This window comes from Trachinotus anak, unplaced genomic scaffold (assembly GCF_046630095.1).
Source record: "Trachinotus anak isolate AG129_WGS33_773 ecotype Australia unplaced genomic scaffold, CSIRO_AGI_Tana_v1 ptg000012l, whole genome shotgun sequence".
NCBI classification, from domain to species: domain Eukaryota; kingdom Metazoa; phylum Chordata; class Actinopteri; order Carangiformes; family Carangidae; genus Trachinotus; species Trachinotus anak.
The window spans coordinates 20,554,778-20,576,257 of NW_027273863.1; the positions used below are offsets into that span (position 1 = coordinate 20,554,778).

Genomic DNA, 21,480 nt, shown 5'->3' on the forward strand with positions numbered 1-21,480 from the left:
GATGATGATGATGATGATGATGGTTTTGGGTTCCTTTGTTTTATGAGTCACACTGCCCAGTGCTTTCCAGAGAGAGCACACACACACACACACACACACACACACACAGAAATATCAGTGTGCGGCAGTGCAAATGTGTTGTGGCTGAACCACAGGGTTTCACAGGCCTCGCCCCCCCCTCCCCTCCCCTCTCCCTACCTCCACACCCCACCTCCCCAGGGGGAAACAGAGGAGGGGCCAAACCGGAGCGGAGGCGGGGCGCACGTAGCTGCGGCTGAGTGGAAAGAAAGTGGAAAGTGAGAAAATACCTGAATGGACAATCCGGAATAAGTAAGTAGTATTTTTTTGTGTGGGAAATGTGTTGAACCGCTGCAGCTGGAGCTGGAGCTGCTGCCGGCGGTGGGTGCTTGTGCGCTGCGGGGAGAGAGGGGAGGACTCGGGGCGCCGGAGATCTCCGGTTTCCCCAAACAATAGTCGAGAGGACGCGATGGTCGCCTTCTCTCTCTCTCTCTCTCTCTCTTTTTTTTTTTTTTTTTTTTTTGTGAACCGCAGGGAAGTTTAGGACCCCTCATTGGCCCTATTGTTGTTCCCACCGAGGCCACGTAGCTCCGTGGAGCGATTTTAAACGTGGGAGCAGGATCGCTGTGTTTCTAAACGCTACTAGAGGATTTGGATTTATTAAAAAAAAAAAAAGGCAGGGGGGGGAACTGGGAGTGATGAGTACAGGCCGAAGGGTTTGAATCTGAAATTGAATGCGTCCATTCATTCGTCCCGTTTGGAGAAGGGACGGGGGAAGAAAGGGGAACGAGCATTTGGATAATTTGGCATCAGGACGCGACCAGTGGGGCCTGGGAGTCTCCCATTGTCCTGCCTCCTTTTTTTTTTTTCCTTTTTTCTACATCACCCTCCTTTCTCCTTCTGCAGGTCGCACAACTCTTCCGATTGGCCCTGAACGCAGCCGGCTCCTCGCAGTAAGTTGGCCCCGCCGGTCGCTCTTTCGTGCATGTGGGACAGGGTTGAATTACTGATGTGGTTTGACTCTCGGCGTGCGTCCTGCAGAAAAGGCCCCGACCACAGACCCACCGGCTGTGCAACTTCTGAGTGAAATGCTGTTCAGGATACTGCTGCACAGCCCAGAGGGGAAAACACAGGCCAGCTGCAAACTGCATCCAGCGGCCTCGGGGTTATTCTAGCGATAAAAGCGGGGGATAAAAATGCCATCGGGTAAACTGTGACTGTAGCAGGGGCTTTACAGGGCTGCTATCAAAGATGAGGAGAGTATGTTCAGCTGGTGGCTGCAGGTTTTGTTGACACTTGCCCGTAGGTTGCGTTAGTAAACTTACATGGCTGTTTCCTGTAGGACTTTTTCATCCATCTTTACTGTGTCAGAAAAAAGGGACAAAATTTCAATCTCATAAAAACAGCTTCCTTTTTTCAAACCAGCAAGCCCCAAAACCTAAATGTATGAAACTTCTCACATTTGAGACGTTTGATCCCGCAAATATTTGGTATTTTTGCTTAATAAATGGCTGTTCATCACATATGATAATAACATAATTGTTGACAATTAAATTTCAGCTAGTCACGTCCACTCAGCCTGTCCAGCTTAACAAAACAAAACAGTGATAAAGTCCTGGACAGACCACCAACCTCGATCGGTGTAGACACATTCGATGTCTGGCTGAAGATGTATTATTAAATAGCTTTATAAATCTGAAAGCTTAAACCATACAAACACACGATCAATAAAGTGTGTTTCTGCTGAAAGCAGCTGTGTGACATTAAGGGTAAAGTAGAACTAATGGATGTTTTCCATTAAGCTGACCATCATTTTTTGATCAGTCCTCTATAAAATATCAAATGTCCATCACCAGTTTTGAAAGCAGAAAGGTGACGTTTTATAAAATGCTGTTATGTCAAACCAACAGTCGAACCCTGGGATGTTTGGTTTGCTGATTTAAAACAGGAAAAAAAAGCAGCAAATCACCACATCTGAGAAGTTTTCGCTCATTACAGGACTTTAGTGATTAATCGATGGTCAGAGTTGTTCCCGATCAGTTTCCTGATGATCGCCTAACCTATCAAACATTTAATAGTTACAGCTCTGGTGAAAAGATCAGTGGCCTGAAGGGTAAAACATAGTTTAAGATATGCACTCTATGTTTACAATGACTGATCCCTGCACATAGACAGTTTTCACTGTTTCCTTCATTCAGCAGAAAATAGTTCCCAATGTTACATCTGTGGATCGTCTAGTTTGACCAGGAGACTCATCCTTGAAAGACATGTTGTTGTTGCATATTTCAGTAAATGCTTTGGGCACCACAGATACAGTTTCGTTTGTCTGCATTGTGCTGGGCTCTGGGTAGAAATCTCTGAACCTGGGCTAATGAAACTGAAATTACCTGCACTGCCAGATACAACTAGAGGGGCAGGTAGGGAAATATGTTTGTAATTTGAGGGAACTGACGACCAAACCCTTTTTCATTTTTAGAGCTGAAACAATTAGTTGATCAATTAATCAGTCAATCAACAGAAAATTAGTCAGGAAGTAATTTCTACATCAGAAAATGTACCTGTTCCAGCTCCTGTAGTGTGAATATCTGCTGGTAGTAAATTTAACTTCTTTATGTTTTGGATTGTTGGACAGACAAGAGAGGCAATTCGAAGACTTTGATTTCTGGCAACTTTTGATGGACGTATTCCTTAATTTTCTGATATTTCATGGACCTAATGATTAATCCAAAAAAAAAAAAAAATCAGCAGATGAACCAATGACAGAAAACAATGTCTGGCGGTCAAGACAGTTGCCTGCGGCTTTCAGACCAATCAGCACGAGTCTTTTATCTGAGCCACATCAGTCTCATCTCAGCTCATTGGGCCACTTCCTGTCTCTGCTGCACTTTGTTTGGATTCGGAGACAGACTGTGTGCAGGAGTCTCTTTGAATCACAGCACTGAGCAGAGGACAGGCTTGTTGATTCAACCACACCCTGTTAGATGTGTACACACACACACAGACACACACAGACACACACACCTGCTCCGGTTTGCTGGCCATGTGTGCACGAGGGCTGACGGTAGCAGTTGTCTTGTTTTTCGCTGGTTTTACTGATGTCGTCGCAGGCGGTGGGTGGTGGTCAGCCCTGTGTGTGTGTGTGTGTGTGTGTGTGTGTGTGTGTGTGTGTGGCCCTGGCACACTGATGAGCCTCTTCCCCTGCTGGAGCCTGGGTGTGTACATGCTTATTTTCACAGTTGGTATATCAGGCCTCAAATGGCTTTTGAATGGAGCTGGTCATTTCAGAGATGGCCCAGATTGCTTTTCCACCCTGACAGCTGCTGTCTCTGTGCCAGCAGCTCACACTGTTTGATGACAGCTTGATTTCTTTTTGCCTTTGGGAAAATAGAGGCTGTAAAAAAAAAAAAAAAGAATCCCACATCTGCTTGTTTTATATGTATCATGGCTCCAGCTACATGTTTGCGGCAGAATTCAAGAGTAATTTAGGTCGATCGCATTAATCATGCATTTAATGGTTTGAGTGGTTTGATGAACAGCACGACCCTACTGGGCCTTTTTGGATTTGATATTAGCATCTTCGCCGTTTTAGACTAGAAACACAGGCCCCAGATCAATGCAGGAAACATTATAGGAAGAAATGAGAAGGATTAAAACAGGACTGGATGCATGAGTCAGAACAGCGCTTGGTGGGTGAGAGTTAAAGATTCAGTCAGATGAAGCCAATTCCAATTACATCAGAACTTATGAAAGAGATGAAATAACCAGCTCAGATATATATGAATATTCATTTTGAATGCTAAAATCATGTGATTGGGGGTGGATATTGTAGAATATTTTTTTAATGGGCACTGAAAATACACGGACTGATTTTTGCTGCTGTTTTCAAAATGAGCCAAACTCCTGCATCCTCAGGCCTGGCTATAATGACCATTAAAGGTTTGTTGAGAGAGAGAGAAGTGTCTGTGAGCATGGCCGCAGCCGGCCCTGGAGACACCAAGGTCATATTATAATTGGATCTGTAATATTTCTGGGAATCTGGGAGGTTTAATAACATGAGCCAGAGAAATTCACTCTGTAAGATTATACATGTTGTGCGCAGGATGGGTTCTGATATTCTTCAGACTTAGATTGTGTTTAGACTCAGGAAATTGATTGAACCAAAAGGATTTACTAGTCTCCATAAGAGAGATAACACTTGCAGAGCATATTGTTAACGGATAAAATGACATTTTCTACAGAAGGAGTCTAATGAATGTATAAGATCCGGAAGCAACTGTCTGACAGTTTCTTTTTCTGGTGAACATGTTAGATTCTACAGAAAACACTTAGCATTGCTATCAGGTTAATGATGCGAAATGCTTTTACACTCCCTTTGGCTTTAACTATAAAACAGTCCAAGGCACTAGAAGGCCTGAAGCCCAACATCCTCACTGTTTAGATCTCAGACCACACACACACACACACACACAGATTACTGGACTGGCCTGTTGTTGAATTCAGTCAAGACCTCAGCGAAGAAGGGTCATTTTCTTTTTTTAGAAACCAGACTTTCACTTTGAAGCAGGGCTGTGAGGAGTTGTGTGTCTTTAAAAAAAAAAAAAAAACCTGAAGAATCACATTACTGTTGGATTAACAACAGCAGCCTGGGAGCAATGGCTGAGCAGGGAGAAATGAACCTGTGCTTTCATGGAGGAGGTTTATCAAAAGTCACAAACAACAACGTGCTCTGTTTTCTCAGAACAAGCTTTGGTCTTCACTCCTGCTCCGATGTTTACTCGAGGTTTTTATTTAAAATTACCGCTGCTGACTGAAGTTGATGAGGCGTCCCGGAGTGGTTCATTAAGTAGGCCATAGGACACTGGGATGAATAGGAAACCTTATCCATCTCACCACTGGACCACACCTTTGTAGATCAAGTGTTCTGCCATATTCACACTAAACAGGCTGACAGAGAGACCGGCAGCTCAACAGACAGGCTCATAACAAAGTGTAAGGGTCAGAGATACCACTGAGGAAAAGAAATGAGCAGCCACAAAAGCTCAGGGCGTCAACCAGATGCTGCCGTTGCGTTTTATCCTCCGTTTTTACAGGTGAAGCTATAAGTTTGGTTCAACGTCTATTGAACTCCAGACATTACAAGAAAGATAAGTTAACTCCATATAACAAACTTCTCATTAAAATGTATCAATGCCTTATAATCAGTGTAATAGCTACAACAGTGGTGACATGTAAACAGAAGTTCAGCCAAGTCCAGTCCAGATGGAATCATAACAATCAAACCATTCACTGATAATCAAAGTGATTTACATTTATCATTATGGAGGTAAATGTTTTAGTTTATGTAAAAAAAAAAATAAATAAAATAAATAAATCAGGTCGTCATCATCCTGCCAGGTTAGAATTGCAGCTTATTCTATTTAAAGACACAAACAAAGCTTCATGTAGGCTCTACCTTAAAAGACGACCCTCTCTGATTCTGTTTAGTTTTGCTTTTTTTTTTTTTTGGTAGCATATGTATCTCATTATGTGAATAACAGGACGAAAGTAGGCGTCATCCATCTGAAAGGTCAATGCTAGAGGCTGATGTCAGCGTCTAGTTTACTCTGAAGCTCAGCCGTCCTGCACAGACACACTCAGAGCTGAACTGGGGGGAAAAAGAGCAGAGTACTTCAACCGAATGCCCATAATGCACTGCAACTACAAGATTAACTTGTGTTTTGACTGAATTATATGCTGTCTGAAAATAGTATGTAGGTAGTTTCACCATGCAACTATTGTGGCCAAATTCTCATATCAAGATACCACAGTTTCCTTCACAGCAGGAGAAATCTTAAAGGCTTAAAATTAATTGTTTTTGAAAATTTGAGATTGACCAAACACAATATAATGATCCAGTGTGGTGATAATGAATCTGAATTGCTGCTATGAATATCATAACATATCAGCATTAAGATGATGCTGTGGTTATCATTGTGACACTAGTGATACTCATACTGCTCCTGTCCTGGGGTCAGATTATATTCACGTACACAAACCTTTGGCTAAAAAGCATAAAGTGCTTTTATTGTACTTCCTACATTGTGGGAAATGTAGGAACCTTACCTCACTGTCACTAGTGCCTCTACTGAGCTAAAATCTCCTGCTGGACACAGGAAATCGACCGGGCACGTCACCTTGAACTCCACTGAGCACGTTGCCGCTCTCTGTAGGATGAACTCTGCTCGTTTTTGAAACCTCGTAACCTTTCTCACCCACATTAGGCTGATGTATTAACTTTGCACACAACATTTCTCATAATCTAAAGTGATAAACCCCTTTTGGTTTTAAGGACCTTACCTTTTAGTGCCGCTCTCACAACAAACTTTTAAGTTATCGCCGCAATATTTGCTCAGTCCGACGTGTTTGTCTTGCACCTTTAGCGGTCACGAGCAGGGATTTAGGCCTCTATTCTTGCTTGCTTCCTTTAATTGCTCTCTAAGGCCTTTAGCCACACGTGGGCCGTGCATGGCTCTTACTATGGTTGCTAATGAGAAAGAGGTTCTGCATGTTTGTGTCTGTGAAGCCTGAAGAGACATTTACTGTCACAGAAAAGACTGGCAAGAAATGTCAGAGTTATCATGTTATATCGCTTTGTGTGTGATTTTTCTATATGTACAGCAGAGGGGAAGATATGTTGCTGAGATGAGTCATGTTGCGATGAGTCATCTTGTGGTGTAATTGCTTTGAAATGCGGACAGGATTACTGTAATTGCTTAATTGTTATTTTTTAAAGTTGGCAGGCTGAACATTGAGGCCAGTGATGAATTCAGACTGTTCTTTTGGCCAACATTTCTCTGTCTGGGAGGGCAAGTTCCAGCTAAACTTCCACAACTGCTAGATAAAACACACTGTTTAGATTCGGTCTGCCGCCATTAAAAAAAAAAAAAAAAAATCTGCGGTTTGTCTGAGAATTTTCGCTTCTCATTGTCCACATGTGTGTTTTTCTTTTTCTCTTTTTCCTGGGACACGCCACTTAAATCTGCCCCCTCCATGTGAATCTGTGCTATAGATGCTTCAAAGCATTCGAGAAGGACGAAGTCTTGACTTTCTTTCATGTTGTTTTTCAGTGTCATGTCGTGCAGTTGTGCATGATCTACAATAGGCATTTGCTCATGTTGCGTGACATTTTGATGCCATCCTCCTCTGTTGCAGAGGTCAACATGACGGTTTCCTGTACGTTCCTAACGGGGGAGCACAGCACAGCTCTGCACAGTTGCTCATCTACAGGGAACAGCTTATGATGATAGACCAGGAAGCGCCTGTTAGTCATTGGAGTTTTGTGGTTTGGAGGAAGCATTTTGTTGAAACTTTACAAATGGTTGCAGGGCTGCGAAACCTTCCCCCGGTCTGGTAAAAGTTAGTACATTTAGTTTATGGATGACAGGGGACCACCTCCTCTGAAGGAGAAATATGAATGGAAGCCTCTAAAACAAAGGAGGGGATGGTTTATGTGAAACCCACAGAAACCCCACAGGCAGCTTCACTGTCATACAGTATCTGGCTCGAAGGGAAGTGGATTTTAAGTCAGGACAATGGTGTTGAGGGAGCATAAAGGCCACATTAAGCTAAAGCAGGAGCCTGTAAAGACGGTGACGGCCGCTAACGTCCCCCTTCATTTCCCTCAGAGGTGCAATCAAAGCCGGCGGGACACACCCTCCCTTTATCGATTAACCGGCGTATGACAGCCCGACATCCGTCATGCCGGCGCTTTTATTTTGGAGGTTTTTCGGCAGCGTGGTGAACGGAGCGGCAGAGGGCGGCGTGAGGTCAGGTTTCCACGGCAACTGTCAACCACCAATCCCCCTCCAGCCGAACGCCCTCTTTCATCGCCATGGCAGCGGAGAGGCCCCCGTTACCCGGGGGACGAAGGGAGTGCGGGAGGGAATGTGAGACGGCGAGAGGGAGGGAGGGAGGGGGCAAACAAGTTTGGTGAAAACACGGTAATCCAATATGGCCGCCATTGTGTGTGTGAGTGTGTGTGTGTTTTCTCCCGAGCTAACGGCGGCTACAGCGGAGAGGAGATACAGTCGTGTGATGATTAACCTCGGCCGAGACCCGGAAGACTTGATATAAGAACACGGAGCTGAAACTGAAGCCTCGGTTTAGTGGGTTGGTGTGTCTTTAGTGTGGAGAGATCACAGCGCTCAGTGTGCCAGGGTGAGAGGTTCGATCCCCTCAGCAAACACATACATGGATTCTTCATTTAAAGGGTTATTTTACATCATTTTTGTACAGTTTAACCGAATAATGTGCATGTTTGACTGATACACCCTCCTGAAATCTGATACTAATCCTCATAGACTTTGAGGGACTATTTTCTGTGCTGATGTTTCTCTAAACTGCACAATTCCCACACTCAAATCCCCACTTTTATTAGTGATAGTGATTGACAGGTTGGAAAGACTAGGATCATTATTGTACTTGATAGTTTTCATTTAAAACATGGCTGAAACAATTAGTTGATCAATTGGTTTTAAAGCAAACATTTGCTTTCTCCTATATTGTGAGGATCTGCTGCTTTTCTCCTTTAATGTCACTGTAAATTGAATATATTTGGATTTTTTGGACTGTTGGTCAGATAAAGTGATCAATCAGAAGAGATCACCTTGTGCTGTGACTTTCACAGACAAAAGCTGTGCATATAATTAAACAGATTAATCGATAAGGAAGACAAACATTAGATGCAGCCCTGCATCTAATGCAGCATAAGGATATATACAAAAACACCACTAAACAACTATTTATTTGATCTTGAAATGACTCGACTGGACAGTATCCAGCAAAATGCCAGAATCAGCCCAGTGTATTGGCAACACTGGTAGGTCACTTAAACTGTGTTTACAATTTGTGTAAGTTCATCTTTGATTATTGGATTTTAATATAATCTCTCGAGTACTTACAGTTGGCATGTTGCAATATTTTCTAGATTTTATTGACTCACTGATAAATTTAAAAACCAATACTTTATTGATTTATAGAAAATAATAGTTGCAGCCAGGGTTAGGTTACACTGAAGTAAAGTTTGATGATGAGCTGCTTTGATGACTGGTGAGGAGATGATAGTTTTTTTTTTGTTTTGTTTTTTTTTTCAAAGTTGCTGTTATGTCCTAAATTTATTTGCAGAGTAAGGAGCTGCAGTAGCCTTTCAATGGGACAATAATTTATCTTTTTAAAATCTCTTTTTTATTCTATTTCTGTTTGCTTGGTTTAAAATAATAGCCACAAGCCACTGGTCAGACCAAGTAAGAGTGAACTGAAGTGAACAAGAGTGTGTTTTATTGCCTCTGAATTTAACTTTTCTTTTGTAAGAGGAGGATTGTGTTATTTCTTCACACAGTCGCGCAGTCTCGCTCTAAATGATTACAATTGTTATTTAACTTTTTTTTTTTAATGTGCTGTGTCAATGCCTGATACAAAGTGCTGCCAAATGTTGTTTATCTTGTAGATTATACCCAGAGCAGGATGCATAATATGAAAAGGAAGTTTTGGCAAGTTCAGAATAGACTCTGGGGAGCTTGAGTGTATCCATCTAGATGGTCTGCTGCGATAGGGTTTGGCAGCAGGAAGCGCAGCAAGACTGGCTTGTTGGATGAAAGGATGCAAACGAATCTTCCTCTGTGTTTTTAGTTAAGTTCACTTAACATGTATAACGTGAGGCTGATGATGATGATGTTCGGAGTCATTCATGTGTAAACTGTGTAGAGAAGATAAAAACGTAGACGGCAGTAATGGGATCCTCAGCAGATACGGCTGTGAAAAAAAGTTTTAACAAACTTTCTCTCCCCTCTCATCTCCTTCAGATCACGGACGCCTCAGCTCTCCCCTGCTGCGACTCTCCCATCCACCATCCTCTCCCACCCCTCTTCCTTCTCTTCTCCTCCTCTCCGTAGCCTCCCCCACTCTCCCGACTCCCTTCTCCTGCTCCCTCCTCATCGGCCTCCAAGATAGATTCCCTCAGGAGTAAGGTTGACCTGCTCAAGCTGCCCCTGGCTCTCTCCACCAAGTCCATCTCCGAGCGCAAGAGCCAGCTGGGAGGAGTCGGCGAGCAGCGCGGCACGGGGGGAGGAGGAGGAGGCGGGGCTCGTAAAGCCCGCTCACCGCCGACCCGAGACATGGACAACGAGTCGCAGTACTCGGGCTACTCATACAAGTCCTCCCACTCCCGGAGCTCCCGCAAGCACAGGTGGGGTCACAGAGGTCACCTGCATTACATCATTTTCACATCATCTTTCTCTCGCTGGCATTTTAACAGCAACCATTCAGGGTATTTATGCTCAGCTGGTTCTTATATATGTGTTGTTTTTGTTGGTGGGATGCATTATACCCAGCCAGTAACCAAATATGTGCCACATGCAGGTAGCCTGCAGATCCTGGAGTATCTGGAGTAAAGTTCCCAAACTTTAACTTTAACTGTTTGTTCAAGTCACTGCGGTTGACTCTGTTTTAGGATCCAAAAGGAAAAAAACATAATAAGAAAAAAAATTGTCCCCTATGGCAGACCCTGAACATGCTGCACCAAAACACTGTTAACAAGGACAGTGGAAGAAATAAAGTACTGGTATACAGTCAGTAACCCTGTGTGTGTGTGTGTGTGTGTGTGTGTGTGTGTGTGTGTGTGTGTGTTTTTGTGTGTTTGTGTGTTCCAGGGATCGGAGGGATCGTCATCGCTCTAAGAGCCGAGATAGCAGCAGTCGCGGAGACAAATCGGTCACCATCCAGACTCCCGGAGAGCCGCTGCTCGATGCAGAGTCGACCCGTGGAGATGAGCGGGTCAGTCACACTGTCTGTCGCAAGTTTGTCCGTTATAAAGCTGCGTTTATCCGTCTTTGACCCATTAAAAAAAGCCAGCAGCTCAGATCTTTGGTGTTTGTGGAGATGACAAGTGTAGTTTTTTTGTCTGGTACTTGAACAACTTTGTACCACCCTTTAAAGATTACTATTCTACTGTAGAAGTGTGTTGTTTTTTTTTTTACACTCCTCTGATGTCTCAAGTGTGTCTCTCAGGACCTGACAGTCATCTCACTTCAGTCCACATATGTCCCGTCAGTCACTGGGCAGGAGCAGGTGTTGACATTTGTGTAACTGAGTCTTAAGATATTGAAGAGGCAGTATTTTAAGTGAAGAGGCATGTTTTCATTAAGGAGCCTTAGGTGGCGTTTTTTGTTCCTAGATGAAGTGAGGAGGCGTCGTCCTTTAAATAGTCAAGAGGCATTTGTGTTTAAGCTTTAACCGAGCGGTCGCCCTCTCTGACTCAAGCACCGGGCCTCGAACACAACATGGACTGACTAAAACATTTGAGCTTTTCTGGAATTAGAGCGACAGTGATTGATGGGTTCATTCATTTGTCAGTCAGCAGAAAATTACCACAACTATTTTGATAATCAAATAATCATTTTAGGGATTTTTGTTTAATCAAAGAAGTAAAACATTTGCTGTTTCCAGATTCTGAAATATGAGGATTTGATGCTTTTCTTTGTCAGATATGATAGTGAACTGAACTTGGACTCTTCAAACAAAACAAGACATGGAAAAATTATAAAGAGCTGTTTTTACAGTAAATCAGATTTTCCATGAGCCTGAGATCATGTGTTTAAATTACTTGCTTTATCAGACAAACAGTCTGAAAACCCACAGGTACTAAAGATCTAATGAATATAAAACAAATCCTCACATCTGAGAAACTAGAATCAGTAAATGTTTACTTAAAAAATTACTAAGATGATAAGTTACTTATCAAAATAATTGTGGATTGATTTATCAACAAATTGATTAAATAACTAATCATTTCAGCTCTTGTCAGATCTGATGAATCATTTTATCAAAGAAAAGACCAAACATTCTGGTCAAAGCTTCAAAGCTTTAATTTCTTGCTTTCTAAATTCAAACCCTTGAGTCGTTGTATTCACTATCCCTGTTTTTAAACATTAAAAAAAATCTTTTCTCTCTCGTCGTCTGACAGGATGATAACTGGGGGGAGACCACCACGGTCGTCACCGGCACCTCAGAGCACAGCATCTCAAACGAGGACCTGACCCGCGTCTCCAAAGATTTGGAAGAGTCGACTCCACTGGAGTGCAAGCGCTTCGTCGGCCCAGCTCTGGGAGGCTGCCTGAGCTTCTTCGCCCTTGTCACGCCTCTAGCCTTCCTCATCCTCCCGCAGGTCCTGTGGCGTGACGCCCTCGAGCCCTGCGGCACGCCCTGCGAAGGCCTCTACGTCTCCCTGGCCTTCAAGCTCCTGGTCCTGCTCATCTCGTCCTGGGCGCTGTTCCTGCGCCCTCCTCGCGCCACCCTGCCGCGCTTCTTCGTCTTCCGCTGCCTGCTGATGGTGCTGGTGTTCCTGTTCGTGGCGTCGTACTGGTTGTTTTATGGCGTGCGGGTGTTGGAGCCCAGGGAGAGGGACTACAGGGGGATTGTGGAATACGCTGCCTCGCTGGTGGACGCCCTGCTCTTCATCCAGTACCTGGCTCTGGTGCTGCTGGAGGTCCGACACCTGCAGCCGGCCTTCTGCCTAAAGGTGGTCCGGAGCGCGGACGGAGCCAGCAAGTTCTACAACGTGGGCCACCTCAGGTTAGTGAGACTGATCCTGGAACTGGTTAAATAACGTCACGTTTTCCGCAAAAACCCACAAAATTTATATTCATTGTTTTGGCAACAAAAGACTTAAGTTACCTGTTGACCTTTAGAAACACCACAGTGTTCGTTACAAATCCCATTAAGTGGCCACTTGAACCTCTTGACCTTTAGTGGTCATGCTGCACAGGTCAGTGTAACATTAAAACCCAACCAGACAAATTCCTCAACAATCCTCCCTTCCTACCCGTGCTGTCACATCAAACTGACTTTTTCTCTACATCTTACTCTGGTTTACACTTCAGATCGATTTCCCTCCGTCTAATGTCCTGCACCAACATCCTGTTTTGAAAAGAATAACATTATATGAAGGAAATGTTCTGAGTTAATTCAGAAAATTTCAAATCCCAGTTACAGTTTGCTCCATTAGGAGTTTTGTTAGACTGTATGACTTTATTCAGTGATGACTGGCTCTGTGTTGCAGTATCCAGCGGGCAGCTGTCTGGGTGTTGGACCGTTATTACAGCGACTTCCCCGTCTACAACCCTGCCCTGCTCAACTTGCCCAAATCCATCCTGTCCAAGAAGATGACTGGCTTCAAGGTTTACTCCCTGGATGGTAAATACAGCCTCACGGCGGCTCTGACGCCTGTTTTCTAATCCATCACTCATCATTGTCATTGTCATTGTCATGTGTTGACTGCTGTTCCACACCTACAATGACACGTGCTGAGGTTGAACTTTTAAGCAGGTTAAAATTGTCACCAAAGGTCATTCACAATTTTTTTTTTTTTTTTCTCTCGGATCTGCATGAGATTATTTTACCTGAATCTGCTTTATGCACATCCACTAATTCCTCTGTGTGTATGTTTGTGTGTGTGTTGTTGTTGCAGAAAACACCACCAATAACTCCACAGGTCAGTCGCGGGCCATGATAGCAGCTGCTGCCAGGAGGAGAGACAACTCCCACAACGAGTTTTACTACGAGGAGGCCGAGATGGACCGCAGGATCCGCAAACGCAAGGCCAGGTCAGATCGTTGTCCTCACTTATAATCTGATGGCTGGGATCTGATGTGGTGTGTCACTCATGGAGCAGCGGGCGGTGTACAAGAAAGTCAGAGTGGACAGGGAAGAAAAAAAAGACTATTTGCTTATCACAGATATCTTAGGGAGGCTAATAGACACATACAAATGACAACAGAAAGCACACAGCACTGAATTTCTATAGCCCAGTGTGACGTGATGTGCAGGGTGTCCTGCATACATCAGACATGCTGATGTGGTCGTTGTGCTCATGAGCAACAGGTTCAATTTGAAAAATCACTGGAAATAAATATCAGTCAGTTTGCCGAGGACCTCCTGGGAAACTCTGGGAGGCATCGCATTACACTGTTGAATTTTATAGATTCTCAAGGTTAAATGTGAATTGTTAATCTGTTTCTGATGGTTAATCCACACAGACGCCGACTAAACCAAGTTTACATTCCTGCTCAAGCTATTTAATACCAATATAATGCTTTCTGATTGGTTGAAAGTGTTTTCAGACAAGATACACTCACCAGAGCACAGCTGACATATGCTCTTGTTTATCTCTTCCTTGTCTTCAAAGCTCCACAGTCACTCGGTTCCGATCAAACAAAGCATTTTGTTGTTTACTGACGGTCTGTTGAGAAAAAACCACACAGCCAACATCAACAATATGCTGTCTCCAACTGTCTAGGTTGGTTGTGGCGGTGGAAGAGGCCTTCACACACATCAAGCGCCTCCACGAGGACGAGGCTGCCTCGTCCCCCAAACACCCTCGGGAGGTGATGGACCCTCGGGAGGCGGCGCAGGCCATCTTCGCTCCGATGGCGCGGGCCATGCAGAAGTACCTGAGGACCACCCGGCAGCAGGCCTTCCACAGCATGGAGAGCATCCTCACACACCTGCAGTTCTGCATCACACACAACATGACGCCCAAGGTGAGTGTGTGTGGTCACTCCGGCTGAGACAGCAACCACAAAATCAAGTTTCCGTGACAACTAACCTCTCCTGTCCTGTCCTGTCCTGTCAGGCTTTCCTGGAGCGTTACCTCAGCCCCGGCCCCACCATGCAGTACCAGCAGCAGAACGGCAGAGGGCGCCAGTGGACTCTGGTGAGCGAGGAGCCCGTGACCTCAGCCCTGCGTCAGGGTCTGGTCTTCTCCCTGCGACGCCTGGACTTCTCCTTGGTGGTGACGGTCACGCCGCTCCCCTTCCTGCGGCTGGGGGAGGAGTTCATCGACCCAAAGAGCCACAAGTTCGTCATGAGGCTGCAGTCGGAGACCTCGGTGTGAGGGCGTGTCTCCTGCCGGATCACTGATGTGCGGGACATGTGGAGGCCTTGTGGTCCGCTCTCGTCCAATCACCCCCCCCCCCGTCTGTGACTAAGAAAAGGAGTGTTACATATCTGACGCCTTCTCCTGTTTTTTTTTTTTTTTGATCATCACAGATGCTCTGATATCAAACTGTGATCAGCTCGACGATTGTCTGAACCTGGAAATAAATGGATGCCTTGACTTTTTCTTTTTCTGTGTTGTTAACTCTTTGTCTTTACAACACGCTGTAAAAAAAAAAAACAAAAAAAAAAGAAATCCCTTTTTTTGTAAAGGGGACTTTTTGTCTTTTTGCCTCTTCTGTCACTGTAACCACTGGACTACTTTACTGTGCTGACTCAACACATGAGCACCAGAGGAGGGGGATTACATCATGTTTGTCACTTCCTCTGCCTTGTGTCTTTAGAACAGACCACCTGGAGCTCAGCTCCGACTGCAGTGCTGGTGAACCACTGCCTCTTGGATCCCTGTCGGTGGATTGTTTTATTTGACACGACCAGGACTGTTTTTATATTAGAGGGTATGACTTTTTTTTTTTTTTTTTAAACTTACAGAATGTAGCATTATGTGCATTGAATTAACACGTTGCTTTTCTGCGGCCTCAAGGCCTAAATGTCTTTTTATCTGACTGTAAAGAAAAATGGAAGTACATTCCTAAGTTGTTGTTCCTCCAGACTCTGTATGTTCATGATTGTCTAAATATGCAGCTTTAGTTTTACTCTACACTGGCATTTTTACTATTAATATCACAGTTTTAACAGGAAATATGAACAAAGGTCCCATTTACATCTGCTATGAACATGCGTTCTGCATCGTATTTGGATGAGCACGTTAAAGCATAGGTCTGGTTTTATTCTGAAATTTTCTTACTGTGAAAAAAAGACCAGAAAACCAGCAGCACATTAGTAACTGTCTGCAAAGGAAAAATCAATAAAGCTTGGACGTTCATTCCTTGAAAGCAGCTGCTTCTCCACCCAAAGGACCCCACTTAGTTGTTGTTTCTAAAGCCTTTAACCACATCTCATGGTCTTCCTCAGTGGATGGAATTGCTCGGTTGCCATGGGGAAATGTGACATTGAGGAATCGGTTGATTGGCTGACAGAAAATTCATTCATCAATGAATGATTAACAATTGAAGTTACTTTTTAAGCAGAAATGCAGATAATCCAGCAACAGATTGTGTGTTAATACCAGGTGTAAACGGGGTCTGTTCCTCTCTTAACATTTAACATTGTGCATATAAGCAAATCAGTGCTAAACAGGCAGCTGTAGTTAAACTATGAGCTGACTTACTATGGTTTTAATTTTTTAATCATTATTTTTTTAATGCATTTCTACAAAAATCCCAAACCAGACGTGTGATTGTAACTCCTCACTGCAGCCCCTCTGCAGCAGTAGCGCATCACCGCCTCGCCTTGTGCCACGAGCTGAAACAAGCACAGTGAACACGCTGCCTCCTCCTTCCTCTCTCAGCCTTACTCTCCAGATGTGGAGGAGCAGCATCGGGCCACATCTGTCCCTCAACCTAGCTCCTCTGTTTTTTTGTTTTGTTTTTTTTTTCCAGATCCTGAAAACTTACTGTAAAACCCCGAAAGTCGCCTGATGTTGAGACTTGAGCCGCTGTTGTATCTACCTACACTATGTTGAGCCACAGCACGAGTGACTGTTTGCCTTCCTTTCCAGTGAAAATGTGCTTTAAAAAGCCCTTTACATGTCCAAAAAATATCCAAGTACCAGGTCTGATGTGTATGACATTTCATCTGAGTGATCAAAATGCAGATGTGTTTTTTTTAAATGCATGCTAGAGTTATTTCAGGCTCCAAATCTTTTTATAATGACTTGTTTTCTATCATTTTTAAGGTGCCTAAGTTATGACGATGCAATTTTCTGAATGTTTTTACTTTTGAAAAACAAGTGGCTTGTAAAAAATTTGTAGATTTGTCTTGTATTTTCTTCCTTTTGGTAACTGTAGCTTGTATAGCGTGTTAGGCGTTTTTCCATCATTAAACCATTTATTCCTTATAATTCTTCTTCTTGTTGTCGCTCATTTTGATGCCGTCTCAGATGATGGGGAATGATGACCTGATGTATTTTGGTATTCGTGGTTTTCATGTCATTGTTACAGGCAGACTCTGCTCTCTCTGGGTTTCTGTTCCCATTAATTGTGTTGAAAGCTGACGTACCGCTGGATCGTTTCACCAAAGGGCAGAGCAGAGTGTTTTTCACAAGAGTTTTAGAGGAACTTCTGTGAGAGGAGGATGGTAGTGTGGTAGGCGTGTGGTTTCACAGCTTCAAAACGGACAGAGAGCCCCGGACTTCCTGCTTACTGATCTCAGAGCTCACTTCAGAGGGCGTTTGAGAGAAATCTCGCTGACAGCCGACAAGGGAGCAACAAAACAGAACCACCATCGTATCTGCAGCCCACCCCGGTAAGATGGTCTGAGCGTAGCTGCTCATGGCTGCTCTTTCTGATGATCAGTCCCACCTGCGCTGGTGAGGATTAGTAAATGTCACTTCTCTCAGATACTTGTAGCTTTACGTGGAGGAGATGCTATCGGGCGTCTTGACATTTCTGCTGGGGGGTGATGATGGCGAATGATGAAGATTATGATGATGTGTTCTCTGTGTGCAGAGGCCACTGGAGACATGAACATATGTTTTATCCTGGATGGGATTCTCATCCTGTACGGCATCATTCTCACCGCCTTATACTGCAGACTGAGGGTAAGACAAACAGGAACAACACACACACACACACACCACCATGATGAGTGTTAGAGTGTACAATAGTTCCTTATGGCTGAACAGTAACAAAAACACAATTATATGCAATGTCTTATGACTTTAGGTAGAATTTCTCTGTACTTTGAGTGGAAAAAGTCTTGAAAATGTTCCACCAGCTTGTGAAAATTCAGCTCATTCCACTGTAAATGATTCCTAACTTCCTCTTTATTACTTCAGATGAGTAAGTTTAGCTGTCATGGTCATTCTGGCAGCGTCACTGACAACAATTATTTGCCAATTTCAGACGTAAAATCTTCATATCCTCTTGAATATACTGGTACTGTTCTCAGTTAAATCTCACACATTGGAGTGTAAATTAAACTGCATGATTAATATTTCTGATTTATTTTTTAACAGATGCATTCAGCCCCCAAAGCACCTGCCAGTAACCCCCAGGTAAAATAAAGTTGTGTATCTACACTATTGTGAAAAAAATGATCAGTTATGATTTAGAGAAATGTGCTGAGGGAAAATATATTTATTTGATGCTTTGGCTTTATTTTGTGGTAACGCTGTAGTTCTGCTTTAAGCCTAACATTTCCTGTAAGCTCGAGCTGACCACCGACCTACATTATTTATACACTGCACACTCTCACAGTTTCCACCGTGTTCACACAAAACAAGTGTCAGATCCTCCCTCCTTCTCACGGTGTCATACATGCAAAGAGACTTTGACTTGATCTTAAAAGCTCAGAATAAATGTAAGACTAGACATTTAAGACACCAACCACATCTATTAAGAATCGACTGCTGAGTAAGCACTCTTGATAATTCCTCTGAACTGTTTCCATCCCACAGAAGCAGCCCGCTGAGGGAGGCATCTATGCGGTGAGACTTCTCATTCTAATGTTTAAAAAGACATTTAAAATGGCACATGATGGAAAAGGGACAGCTTACCGCACAGCCAATGGTAAAGGACTTTTTTTTTTTTTTAATCATCTACCTGGCTGTCAGAAAAAAAAAAAAAAATCACATTTAGACTCAGTGCAGGAAATGCTCACAGGATTGTGTTATTTTTATTTTTTACATCAGGTATTTTCATGTGTGTGTGTGTGTGTGTGTGTTGATGTTCTGCAGGGTCTGTATGCTCCCAGTAATGACACCTACGAGACCATCAGAACAGATAAAAAGTCTATCGTCTGATGAAAGGAGACTTGGTGCAGAAAGGACGCTGAGCACAAAAAAACAAGTCGACTCTGTTAAACCTTTGTACTGTATATTAGGTTGTTTTGACTTGTGGCTGGCCGGTGCATAGTATTTCTGTATTAACATTTTCTCCCTTTATTGTAAAAAAAAAAAAAAAAAATGCAATGAAATGTTATAACTACTAAATTAATTTAAAGGGTATATAAGTGACTTTTCGCTGCATGTTGCTCCATGTTACCAAAAAACAGAAGTTTAAATTTATCTTTTGTTTCTGTTCGTCTTCCCTTTTTTTATGTCTTTCACTTCAGACTATGTGGAAGATGATGAAATATCTTAACCTCACTGATAGGGAAGAAATAATGATTTTTTTTTAAACTTACAATTAATCTGCTAATTTTTTTTGGAATTATTCTTTCTGTGTATTAAATGTCAGAAAACTGTGAAAAATGCCTGTCACAATTTCTAAAGCCCAGATGACGCCTTTCAGATGTCTTTCTATGTCTGTTCAAAACCCAAAGATGTTCAGTTTGCAATGATTTAAAACAGGCAAGAATCTCACAACAAAGCTAGAACTCAATCAACTACCAGATTATCAACTCAAACCTACTTAAAAACTTAATTTAATTAGTCATTACATGAAGCTGTTTTCAGGGATTTTAAACTGCCCATTGTTAACTGATTTAACAAAATTTGGACCTGGGAAAATACTGGATATACTTATGATTTTCACAGAACATAAGCAATTTCAAGCAGATTTAAGTTAATTTGCTTCAACTTTGCGTAAAATTTTAATTTGATATATTATATTAACCTGTTACAGTGAAACACACCAGCTTTGTCTCATAAAGTTTCACATCTGCTTTGAAAATGTTTCTGCAATTTATCCAAAAAACAAACAAAAAATTTTAATCATAAAAGAGTTAATTAATTGAAAAATGTTAATTGCAAGAATCTAACATTGTAAAATTACATTTAAATTTATTGTGATGAATTTAAGAGAAAATCTCACCAAAAATTAGTTTGAATCTTCTAAATAAACATCACAATTAAATTTGAGATACCAGACAGTAAATGTATAACATATATTTAATTTATAACAGAGAGGTATAACAGCCGCAGCACCACAGGGCAGTCACACACTGTTATTTCACTCCACCTGTGGGACAGTCCATCTTCACTCTGTCTCAGCCACGTATTTACATAGAAACATAACTGAAAGTGTATTCAAAACAGATTGTGGACAGTCTGCACAGTGTGGTTGTGTTATTTTCCCTGAGGCTCAGACAGCTCACTCACACAGAGGCTTCATCTTTACCGGCTGTTGCGACATACCCAGCTTGTGAATGGGATGCATACATTTTCAGGTCATAATTGTATTTGGATGCTGATGAAAATAGTATTCATTAATTAGCCTATGTTTACATGTCTCATTCACATTATCAAGATTTAATTCATTTCAATTCAATTTTATTTGTGTAGTGCCAAATCATAATATACATTATCTCACAGGGTAAGGTCAAGACCTTACTTTATTAAAGAGATAAACCCAACAGTTCCCACAAGAGCAAGCGCTTTATACCCATTATACACCAGCTTACAATAAGTCAGCACCAGCAACTGCAGCAACTGGAGCATCTTCCTGTCACACATAAACAATCTGGTTATTTTGGAAAAACTGAGTTCACCTGAATTTCACAAGAACTCGCGCTGCGTTCAATTCCTCCTGGGAAATTCAAGGTTGAAATTATGAGAATTGTTACAACGTGTAGAAATTAGGTAATAATCCAATTTCTAGTAGATGTTGATACGATAATATTACTTATTTATGTTTAATTAGTGAGATATTTTAACACCAAAAACCTGCGTTATGCTACTTCAAATAAATAAATAAATAAGTGAACAGAGAATGACCATTAAGAAAAGCGGTTTATCATTACTTGGCCAAAGCTTTAAAACTAAAATACACGGTGCTGATTTAAAATCACCTACCAATACTGCTTAAATAATGACCACTGTTACAGCTGCAGGCGGGCTTCAGAGTTGTCTTCCCTGACTTTTCTCTATTGAGTTGTCCACCATACAGAAAGTCTGGTCTCCCATGTAAAATGTCACATCACCAGCTGATATGTGCTCTGATTGTGTCAAGATGTAGTAGTTTCAAATAAACAGGAAAATAACCTTATTACATTAATACAGTGGTGGGGAAAATAAAGATTTGTCTCACTTTAAAACACATTTATAAGGCCTACTTGTTCATGGCTGGTTGAGAGTCAACTTAAAGCACACATGTGTTAAACTACCTTTCTGCTGAAGCCTCTGCTGGAGTTTGTTTTCTTAAAGTGCATTGTGTAACCATGTTGTATAATATTTTATATTATTTTACTTTTCCTTCATGTTTTTCCCTGTCCTTTTCTTCTGTTGTCTCTCTGCGTTGTGTGTAAAGCTCTATAAAGTTGAGTTGAATTAATTGTAACTGTCAACACGTGCAATGAAACATCAGTAAATTAACTTGTCAAATAGCTGGAATCGCATTGTTTTGTCTTTTTTTTTTTTTTTTTTTTTTCTTT

The 21,480-nt window shown here is 42.4% G+C and overlaps 2 protein-coding genes across 8 annotated transcripts; both read left to right on the forward strand.

The window, feature by feature from the left end:
• The first annotated feature begins 228 nt into the window (after positions 1–228).
• On the forward strand, positions 229–17,008 carry LOC139628857 (vang-like protein 2). 7 transcript variants are annotated; one of them, XM_071490976.1, is made up of 9 exons: positions 229–330; positions 925–971; positions 9,858–10,240; positions 10,704–10,827; positions 12,017–12,624; positions 13,112–13,245; positions 13,520–13,655; positions 14,348–14,591; positions 14,684–17,008. In XM_071490976.1, exons 3-9 carry the CDS (start codon positions 10,170–10,172, stop codon positions 14,942–14,944), a joined length of 1,578 nt encoding a protein of 525 aa, XP_071347077.1. In that variant the 5' UTR covers positions 229–330; positions 925–971; positions 9,858–10,169; the 3' UTR covers positions 14,945–17,008. The 7 variants fall into 7 exon arrangements, with proteins under 7 accessions (XP_071347077.1, XP_071347075.1, XP_071347078.1 ...); XM_071490974.1 differs by lacking the exon at positions 925–971 and having other exon boundaries at positions 237–330; XM_071490977.1 differs by lacking the exon at positions 229–330 and having other exon boundaries at positions 538–971.
• Positions 16,043–21,432, forward strand: fcer1gl (Fc receptor, IgE, high affinity I, gamma polypeptide like). Its single transcript, XM_071492377.1, has 6 exons — positions 16,043–16,069; positions 17,361–17,412; positions 17,616–17,707; positions 18,125–18,163; positions 18,566–18,595; positions 18,845–21,432. Exons 1-6 carry the CDS (start codon positions 16,043–16,045, stop codon positions 18,908–18,910), a joined length of 306 nt encoding a protein of 101 aa, XP_071348478.1. The 3' UTR covers positions 18,911–21,432.
• Positions 21,433–21,480: the final 48 nt, after the last annotated feature.

Coding starts and splice junctions, on each gene's coding strand:
- LOC139628857 (XM_071490976.1), top strand. CDS start 10,170: ATGGACAACGAGTCGCAGTACTCGGGCTACTCATACAAGTCCTCCCAC. Junction 13,246..13,519: donor CAAGGTTTACTCCCTGGATG/GTAAATACAGCC, acceptor TTGTTGTTGCAG/AAAACACCACCAATAACTCC. Junction 13,656..14,347: donor ATCCGCAAACGCAAGGCCAG/GTCAGATCGTTG, acceptor CCAACTGTCTAG/GTTGGTTGTGGCGGTGGAAG.
- fcer1gl (XM_071492377.1), top strand. CDS start 16,043: ATGGGGAAATGTGACATTGAGGAATCG. Junction 16,070..17,360: donor AATGTGACATTGAGGAATCG/GTTGATTGGCTG, acceptor TCTCGCTGACAG/CCGACAAGGGAGCAACAAAA. Junction 17,413..17,615: donor CGTATCTGCAGCCCACCCCG/GTAAGATGGTCT, acceptor CTCTGTGTGCAG/AGGCCACTGGAGACATGAAC.